Here is a 10,054-nt window from a genome sequence, read left to right as displayed (position 1 = left end):
TCACGGCTCTGCGCCAGCTTAGGGAGCCTTCCCTACGGCTAGAGCCTGCCTGCGGCGGCTGCAGGGTACTTGCGACTTTTTGTGAACCACTCTGAAAACGCAATTGCAAAACCAGCCAGAACAGTGAAAAGGAAATACGGGGAATTCTATATATAATGCTGATTTGCGAGAAGCAGCCCATAATCAATAAAATAAAACAAAAACTATCTTAATGTACAGTGTACTCAGGCAGTTTAAAATGGTTATCGAAGGTATGACATGAAACACAAGAACGAAATTCTTTAATGATGTTCAATTTCAGGTCTTTAGACGCTGCTAAGAGAAATCTGACTTCTTTGTCCGGAGAAATCATTTCTTTGAAATGTTGCCTATTTATTTATTACTATGTATTCATCGCCTCCTTCGCTCCGGCAGTTCGGCCAGCTTTTCGTAGATGGTCTTAAGCAGGGGATGCGTTTTGCCGCACACTCCGTTGAAGTCGTCCATGTCGTTATTGTAGACCATCACGCCCGCGTAACCTTCTTTGATGATAAAATCCATCTGAAATGACAAGAATAAACGTATTGTGATTCCATTCATTTATAGAACTGTTAGTTCCCGTTCGTTACCTCATGACAATGCGGCTGCGACTTTGCCCATTTTAAAATTTTTGTTCTAATTGACGAGCATCTGTTTTTCTGTCCACATTGCTTCTAAGTTTGGTTTTGATAAAGATTATGTGTTCTGGTTTGTAGTAGGGCAGATTTGAGGTGAACAATGAATCAAAAGCTCTCCCAATCTGAGAGAATCAATCAATTAATCAATCAATCAATCAATCAATCGACCAGACATGCAATCAATCAATTGCATAATTAATTATTAGGTAAGTAGTTTTTTTGATATCTTTATTTGGGCGCAGATTTTATACGAACACAAATGTAAGTCCCTACAAAAGTCTATGCGGCTTGCGTGTATAGGGTCGCGACAAAGCGTAATCCGATTTGGACAGTAAAGATCACCAACTTACGCCATGCTGCACATGATACCAGTTCTAGAAGAAGCTTATTTTTCTAATCTGTGCAAGATCTATGTTTCATGACAGCAAGTATTCAGTAATACCAGAGTTCTTGAATACGCTTCTGGTCACGAAACCTAGCTCTCAGTAACGCTATGGGAGATCTTGGTACGGGACAACGTTACTAAAACACACAGTTGGGAAACTCGCCGTCGAAACCTGGGCCGCTGGCGTCCACCGAGACCGAGCTAAATGCGACAACAGCGCCACTCTTTATCATTTGTCTGTACTGTGGTCACCTTGAGCTTTTTGAAAGCCTGTTTTTGCGTAAAAACAAACGGAAAAGACTCTTTTTGTATGAAATTTATTGGAGTTTAGTACCACATGATGGGCGCGTGATGTTTTTATCATCTTTAGTTCGCAAGGTTTTGCGGAACAATTAATATTGTTTTTATACAAGGTAGCACGTCCTGACCTAGGTGCATTTTAACGGCAGTAGTTGAACGCGGCGCGTCCGCCGGGGAGACGGGGGTGGCACCCCTGTAACCTCTACCGCTGTATCTGTTTTTAGCCAAAATAGAAGTCACGTGCAGTTCTACGAGAGGCCGCTGCGGGAGAAATGGTGGCGTTGTGTTCGTCATTAGCTCGGTGCTCGGAGACAGATTGGGGCCACTCCTTCGAAGCTGTCTCTATGGGAGTTTCCCAACTGAGTGTTTTAGTAACGTTGGTACGGGACGACGTGTGGTGCTAGCGTCTGGTTGCTAGACTACCAGCAGTGCTGGTAGTCTAGCGACCAAATAGTGCGATCGTAATTTAGAACCCACTCCAAATGAGCCATCAATAGATCGTGATGACGCGTCGTCGCATTGGCAGCGTTTCTTGTTAATGTAAGCTTCTTCAGCTCTGTGCTGTCAGTCAACTGTTCAAACTTGTTTTTCTGCAACATTATCCAAAGTATTCTCACTCTTCATTCCTTCTTGCCTCGAAATGAATTTTCATTATCGCTATCACAGAAAAAGATTCAGCGCCACAAGTAGCGCAATCAAGTACAAGCACCTAAGAACCGTATATTTAGCTGCCTGGCTCTTTCTTGTTCGCAAAACATCGTTTTGTTTAAAAAACAAACGAGAAAAACCTATTTTAGGTTCTATTATCAGAGATCTATAAAGAATGATCGGTGTTATAACGGTCTTATTAACATTGTGCAGGCATGTCCTCTCAAGTACATATTCAAATGAACGTTCTTTATTCCATGAAAGATAGGCTATGCACTAAGCGCTGATCTCGGCCGCAATTACTTTCAAGAGATTCTATATTCCTTATTAATGCTTACTACATTACCTTATTAATTAGCTAATTTGTTAAAATTTTGTATTTATTCCTATCAATTCAATGCAACATATGTACGCGCAAAACATTGAGGGTAAACAGCCTTCTCGAGTAGGCGGTAGCGAATGCATCTTGATCTATTGAATTAAAAACCAGACGCATCGTCGAAGAACCACATCGCCTGTTCCAGATACGAAGCCGTTGCTCTTTGGCTTGTTAGTTGCATCCCAACGTTGCATCTGATTTCGTCGTTTGGAAACCATACTATATCTTTTGAACTTTGTGGACCACACAATAAACCTCCTTTGTTTGGGTCACTGGTAGTGATCTGGCAAAGAGTCGGTGGAACCAGACTTACATATCAGTGCACCAGACTTGCATATCTTTCTTGAACTATATTGCTTAATATACTTAATCAGTCTGCTGGGTCATTACGACAGTCAAATATGATTAGAATTGCAGTAAATTAAAATGAACTGACCCATCGCTTACATCGGGCACGTAGCCAGAATTTCATTTCGGAAGAGGGGAGGGGGGGATTAAGGGGGGAGGCGCTCATGGAAATCACCATAGATGGGGGGATGGGGTAGAGGAGGTCCCAGCAAAACTGAGGATTTCGGGGGGGGGGGGGGGGGGGGGCCCACGAGCCACCCCCCAGGCTACGTGCCTGGCTTACATTGTCCTAGTTTTTACATGGACATCATATGTCATGCTGTTTTTCATTTTAATAGTACGCTCACAAAGTTCTGTAGTTACACGCAGGATTAGAACAACAGGGAGGTCTTTCAGTTGTCGTCCCGCCTCAACTTCTTACCTTCGATTACTTTTCGGCGTCTCGTAAGCCTTGAGCGTCCAGGCGCAGCGAAAATATGACGAGATGCAACGAGTGCATGCTGGAGCTCCGGCTTCGGAAAGACACGCCCTGACATCTTGATAACTATAAGCTAGTTTTGAATGGGGCCGACGGTATTCGTGCATAAGTAAGCGAAGAACCCACCTTCGCTCCTACGCTTTCTTCATCTTCGTATCCAATCCACTGGTCATCGTAATGTATGTAAGGACACATGGCTTCCTTGTCGAACTCCCGTGTGGCAATTTCGTCCACGATATTGGTGCAGATCTGCGTGTTGGCAAAATAGGATTTGGTTGCCACGCCTGTTCACACAAAACCAGACCGATGGTAATGAAGACGTATATACCTCGTAGTAAGCCATAATCTCCGTGCTGCCAATGAATGGTCCAGGAACTGCAGGTGCGTCCTTGATGGGGGCACCCACTTGGGTCTTGTTGCTGTCCTGAAGGACAAAGCTCCGCCCGAAGAAAGGAATTCCAAGCACCAGCTTCTTCTTGGGGGCGCCAAGCTCTACGAGTCTTGCCAGGCCCCTTTCCTAAAGTTAGAGAATAACGAATGCTCGCTGCATTTGGCATATGCTGAGCGAGTATCATGCTGCCGAAAACGAACGGAGCATTCGCGCCAGGAGAAAGCGAGTACAGCAGTGATATACTCTCACATTTTCGTTTATAATATTCGCGGTTAAGACGCAGCGCTTTCAGACAATCGCTATTATGTTAGGGGCAATGTGATCGCGCTCCTCGCCACCTTCTTTTTCTCGCCTTCAGTCGCCCGTTCATTCGGCGCCCTAAGCCTTTGCGCGCGATAATGGGGCGGCCGAAGCATACGCCGTCGCAAGCAGCGGCTGATCGACGACGTAAACGCGACCTTGAGAAAGAACGTCGTCGATGTGTAGGCGCCGACGCTTTCACCCTGGTTGTTAGAATGGAACGCATTCGGCGTCAAGATCGTGCTATGCGTGAAGGGGCACGTAGAAGAGAACGTTACCGAGCAGGGATCGGGCACGCTGCTGAGACCAAGAAGTTTGTGCTGCACGTCCACGAGAACGTGTTTGGTGTTAGTTGTTCTCCCAAGCAGCACAGATTTTGGCCAGGCATTGGCCAATGGCTGGCTGTGGTCTTTTCGCCAATGGCCAAAGAGTAGCCATTCATCAGCCAATGCTAGGCCGATAGCTGATGGCCAGTGGCCAGTGGTCAATGGCCAGAGAAAGGCCAGTCATTGGCCAATGGCTGGCCACTGTCTGGCCACTGTCTGGCCACTTGCCGAAGGACCATTGCCAGCCATTGGCCAATGATTTGACAAATCTGTGCTGCTTCGGCTGTGCGTGATGGGTTGTGGTTTATGCGAGACACCAAGCGAGACTACATCACCGGAATGCCCAGTTAACCACGAGGCAATATCATCGATATGTCGCACAAACTGACGCTGCCATTCGCATCACGTCGTATGATTATCCGCGCAATTTTGTTTTTACTTTCATATTATTATTTTAGATTTTATAAAAAGAAGAGCACTGCTCTTAAAGCAGACGAACTAAAGAAGCATGGCATTAAAATATTAGGCAGAGACACTTAAGACTGCTTGCTGTAGGAATTCGAAAGCATTCCTACAGTAGGCATTCCTACAAGCAGCGCGCCACGTCTTCTTTTTTCACACAGCGCTCGGGCGGTGACATCACGCCTCCCCCCCCCCCCCCCCCCCCCCGTCCCCCACCGCGCAAGCGCTGCGAACCCCGCCGGCTTCACGACGACATCAATGACGAAGCATCTGCGCTGCTGTGCTTTTTTTCGTGTTTTAATTTTGAGGCGCGTGCTTGATGACGTAATGGTGTGACCATCTTTCGGGCACAGCGCCGCCGCTTTTTCGCGTAATAGGACAAGTAAGGCTTTCGCCTGAAGATATCGAACGTAAGAAGTTATTTTAATCTAAAGAGTAGGTCATAGAAACTTCACACTCTAAGAAAACACGAGCATCCACTTTCCCGCAACGCGCTTGGGAAAGCCAATTGCTGCGATCTATGGAGGGTTCTCGGCGTATGACAATGCTGAAAATATGTTTTAACTTAAGAAAACAAAACAAAACACAGTGCGTTGTGACATGACATTTTAGCATGATGTTTCACTATATTGAGTATCATGGGGAGACTGTTTTCTGAGGTCTAAAATATTTTCAGCCTCCTCATTGCCCAGCTTCCTTCATAAATTGCAGCGACTGGCTTTCTCGAGGGCATTGTGGAAATGTAGACGCAACAGATTTCCTAGAGTGGATAAACACATCCAGAAACTGTTCTCTCAAACTCACCACGTTGAGATTCCGGACATCACCGGTTTCAAAAGAACGTGCATGCAAGGGGCTGTGGACATCGGCAATACCAGTCCAGCGTCCTCTCAAGTCAAAACCAAGGACGTTGAACCAGTCAACGTACCTGCAAACAAAGAATAATTTTTCTACATTTAAAAACAACAACAACAGAGATGACATTTTTTAAAACATTAGGTAGGTAGTGTCTTCACGTGTATACTAATTGCCCCCGAAATACTCTCGAAACCGCAGTATCTGGGCATAAACTCAGCTTAATCAGCGAGGAGGTCGAGCGGTATCATCGTCAGATAGACATGCTGCTTGAGTGTCAGAAACAAAGAATTGACACCTCTTTTGCGAATTCGGAACGTATGGCACCACCAACTCTCCCAATAATATAGTCATTTCAGCTGATTAAAAAAAATGTTGATGGTATGAGTAAATCTTGGTTCCATTTACAGTCACCGACAGCTTAAGAAAAGGAGGGCGGGATGAGTTCTAAGCCTTTTTTTATCGCTATGCTGTCAATAGGATTGTGACTTCGGCCAATCAGAAACACCCAAGCGCAAATCACGAATCAAGAGGCGTAATCATGATAGGCTACGTCCTGCGTTTCTCGAGCTGCCTATAAGACATGTGAGCCAGCTCAGCACATACAAGTTGCGCTAATGGTATTATGAAGATTATTGGCGGCTTTGGATATAATTGTTGTGCGTTTTTATCGAGAAAAAAGTCGATAATTTCAAAGTTATACGTTAATTCGTTTCTTATGAATGATTGATGAAGACTTCCAATCTTACTTAGCCATTTCTTTAATGTCGTATCCGGCATCCAGGTAATATGGCGTTATAGGGACCGTGGCCGTCACAGTGAGTCCTTTCTTCCTGAGTGAGCAAAAACTCTACAAGAAAAGCGCAAAGAAAAAAAAAGAAGACGACGGGGTTACAATTTTAAGGACAAAATATCACTCTCTTTAGTATAGAAGTCGTTGTTACTTATATATAGCTAAAACACGTGGTGCATGCATTTGCCAATAAACTTTGACTTCTGCTGTTACGGATGTGGCGTAAAGACCAATCGGATATAAGCACTACCGAGTTCTTTTTTTTGTAAATCTGTGTTTTGTAAATGAATAGCGTCTAATCAAGAGCTTTGTTAATCTCCACTTAGTGTTATTACACAAATTCACGAATTGATGTTTTACTGGCTCTTAGGTTTATGTCCATTGGACATTTTACCACACCGAAACTTTTTTGAGGTTCACTTTACTGCGTCGTGAACAAACTATCTACTCGCACATTGGGCGAATTGCTGAACATATGTTTGCTCCAGGCCCTGCTTATACTAACTAACGAGATAATCGTACTATTAAAAGAAGCACACCACCTGACTTAGAACGGGCATTTTTATCGCGGGCCAGAACGGTTGAACCTGGTGTCATTCGATCTCATTAACCAAAGTGCAAAATCCCCTATGTATTCTGACATTGAAGTCCGCGACAGTTCAGCTTGTTTTTCGTTGGTACGAGGAGAACGAGCAACAGCTCCTAGAAAATAAGGTTTTACTGCCAGAGTATTTGCGTCACTAAACGGAGGCCAACTTGGGTTCACTGAGTAAACATGACTGATGAGTCAGCGTTTGACTGGGACTAGTGCTCTCTGATTAAACGCGAGACCGAGCGTAACACTGAATCGGTACTTGTTTCCAATATGTAGCCAGCACCCGCTCCCGGCAGGTTGAGTAGAAGATCTTAGTTATGTAAGCAGTGTTGGAATGAGACACAAATCAAAACACTAAAGTCTAAAGTATTGTTTTCGTTACAACTCAGCCCTAATGATTGCTATGTCTCCGAACAAATTGTATCTTGCTGCTTCGTCTGCGGTAAGGGCCCGAAGCGACGTCTCAAATAAATTACACGCGTAGAAGAAAATAAGAAACGGTTAAATTTAGATTACACTCAGGAAAGGTTAGCGCAAGTATTGCCGTCAACTGAAGGGGTTTTCACACGGCGCAAAGTTACGATTTGAATGAATTACCTTCAGGAGTTGTACGTAGTTTTCCTTATCTTCTGGCTGGCCGGCCCTATCGGGGCTGGCGGGAAATCTCCAGTCGATGTCTACGCCGTCGAAGTCGTTGTCCTTGAGAAACTTGTACAGGTTCTTTGTGAAATTGCAGCGTCTGACTGGATCCCTCGCAACGTACGAGAAAGCTTCTCCTCCTTGGTCCCAACCTCCCAGCGAGATCATCGTCTTTACAAACAGGAATTTGCTTTTGATGCCGGTAAATTCCTTGTACTGTCCTAAAAAAAAACAACCACAAAAAACGGTACACAGATTTACTTTGCGACCTTTGAAATTGAGATCGGGGTAGTACAGTTAACGAAAGACCAGCATCGTGTAATTTTTCAGAAGATAATTCTACACACTAAAAAAGGAGCCTGTGAGTTCACTTTCCCTCAAAACATAGAGACACCCATTCACGGCGAATAATAGAAGGATCCCAGCGAATGAAGAAGCTCGGAATACGATTAGATAAACAAAATGCGATGTGCACAGGGAAAATGAACATGACTTCTCACTTGCTCAGTATCCGGCACACATTACATTTTTTTTTAGATATAATCGTATTCCGAGCATTGTCATTTGCAAGGATTCTCGTATTGTTCGCCGTGCTTTGCACTCACCCTGTTCTGCAGGAGTGTGAACTCACGGGCGCTTTTAAAGTGCAGTCTCGCACGAGTTGGGATGCTCACAACTAATAATTACAACTCGACACCTGCGGATATAAAAAGACCAAGAGGGAAATTAATGCTAGCGCGACAATAAACGTTACCCTTAGTCATTAAAATAAAAAAGACCGAGTCAATTGTGGATCACATCATAATGTTTTCCGCATCGAGGCTGGTAACGCAGCGTGATTGAACCCTTATCAGTGAAGCTCTGTGGAGGCGTATCTGTATTCACCAACAGCTGAAGAAGCGCAGGGTGAAGCTTAATATGTTCGCTTACAAAACCAGACTTATAAAGAATTCGCCTTGTGGGTTTGGAGTGGTTTCGGAGCGGTTTTTTGATGGTATCTTCTTGGGCGTGCAAGGACGCGCTCGCGTCTATACCGCACTAAAGGCGCGAGCAGGGAGCGCTTTTGGATCGCTCCGAACCTACCAACACAACTGCACAATGGTGATTCTGTGGCCGCAGATATTGCCCCGTCACGGTGTCCATGACACTGTGACATTATCCCAAGGGCTCTCTAAAATCATTGTATTTAAAAGTTTTTTTTTGTGAAGTCACAAGACACCACAAAAAGACATGACGTCGCGACACCAGGTGCCATTATAACATCACTTGATATAATGACGTCGCGTGACAGAATGACGTCATGTGACACGGTGGCGTGGTATCCTGGTACTTGATGTGGATTTAGAACATCTTTGGGAAATGCAAACAAGACGGCCATTTTTGTTTCGGCTTTGCATACTTACGCGAATTGATTTGATACGCTGGAATGAGATCCTTGACTGTAAGCTTGTCCATGTCAATACCGGCGTAATTCAAGTTGACGTGCGTGCACAGGTCGCCTGGAATGTCTTTGATCCTGTAGTTCATGGGGCTGGACCGGGTGGCCGCCCAGCCGTGATAGTAGCACACGACTGGTGTGCCGCCATTCTTAATGAAGTCGTCCGCTGAGGGATAGGGATAGGGAGAAAAACGCCGTTGAACATCATGCTGCCTCAAATTGTCTTACTTCATTGTGTGCCCTTCCATGCATGCGTGGCTTTTTTTCATTGTTAATTTCTGAAGTGCTCAGAGACCGGCGCCGCTTGGATAGTAAAAAAAAGGGATATTGAAACCACAAAAAAAAAAAAAAAGCTCTCGACGACATTCAAGCAACAAGAAAAACATAAATGATGGTTGTTCTGCGAAATTTCCATATCGTCTCCTTGAAAACTTCTAGAGATTTTCATTTTTATATATAAGAGAAGAACTCTCTCTCACTTTGGTATTTTCCACATGCTACATATCGCATCTAATATTTCAAGAGCACAAGCAGACAAAATTCAAGATAGGAGACCATTTGATAGCACAAAATTTACTTGAATTGCTACGGAGAATGTGAAACAGGCATTATGAGTGGTTTTTATTGTAATTATTCTATAACAAAAATTGCACTTACCGCTTTGGGTAGATGAAATAATGCACAGTATGAACGAGAAAAAGGGAAGAATTGTGGACATGTTGATTCTGTAATGCAATACAAGCGTACTTTAGTCATTAAGCAACGAAAAGAAAATCTTAAATTTATTAACGGCGAGTAGTATCGCTTTTATGACATTTGTGAGAGACGTTAAGATATATATTTTACAAATTTCACACTGTACGGCCGTACCCAAAGAGAAACAATTTACTACAAACGAAGCAAAAAAAGAAAACTCAGAGATAAGGTGTACGTACTAACAAGACAACCATAATTTTAGAGCGCAGCTTTTAGGCACCCGTTTCCGGCTTGAGCGGCGTCGCATAGTTTTCCGCCATAGTTAGCGGGGAAATGTTTCGCTAAATTTAGCGGTGGAATTAAGT

The 10,054-nt window shown here is 44.1% G+C and overlaps 1 protein-coding gene across 1 annotated transcript; it reads right to left on the bottom strand.

Moving 5' to 3' along the window:
- Positions 1-265: 265 nt before the first annotated feature.
- Positions 266-9,715, bottom strand: LOC115328158 (endochitinase). The gene is made up of 8 exons (XM_029989338.4): positions 9,651-9,715; positions 8,959-9,159; positions 7,514-7,776; positions 6,278-6,378; positions 5,478-5,601; positions 3,523-3,711; positions 3,321-3,443; positions 266-540 (listed from the first exon to the last, which is right to left on the bottom strand). Exons 1-8 carry the CDS (start codon positions 9,709-9,711, stop codon positions 391-393), a joined length of 1,212 nt encoding a protein of 403 aa, XP_029845198.1. The 5' UTR covers positions 9,712-9,715; the 3' UTR covers positions 266-390.
- Between the last annotated feature and the right edge of the window lie 339 nt (positions 9,716-10,054).

The sequence above is a fragment of the Ixodes scapularis genome, unplaced genomic scaffold (genome assembly GCF_016920785.2).
Source record: "Ixodes scapularis isolate PalLabHiFi unplaced genomic scaffold, ASM1692078v2 PGA_scaffold5__190_contigs__length_132052651, whole genome shotgun sequence".
NCBI classification, from domain to species: Eukaryota; Metazoa; Arthropoda; class Arachnida; order Ixodida; family Ixodidae; genus Ixodes; species Ixodes scapularis.
This window is presented reverse-complemented; position numbering and strand designations above follow the sequence as displayed.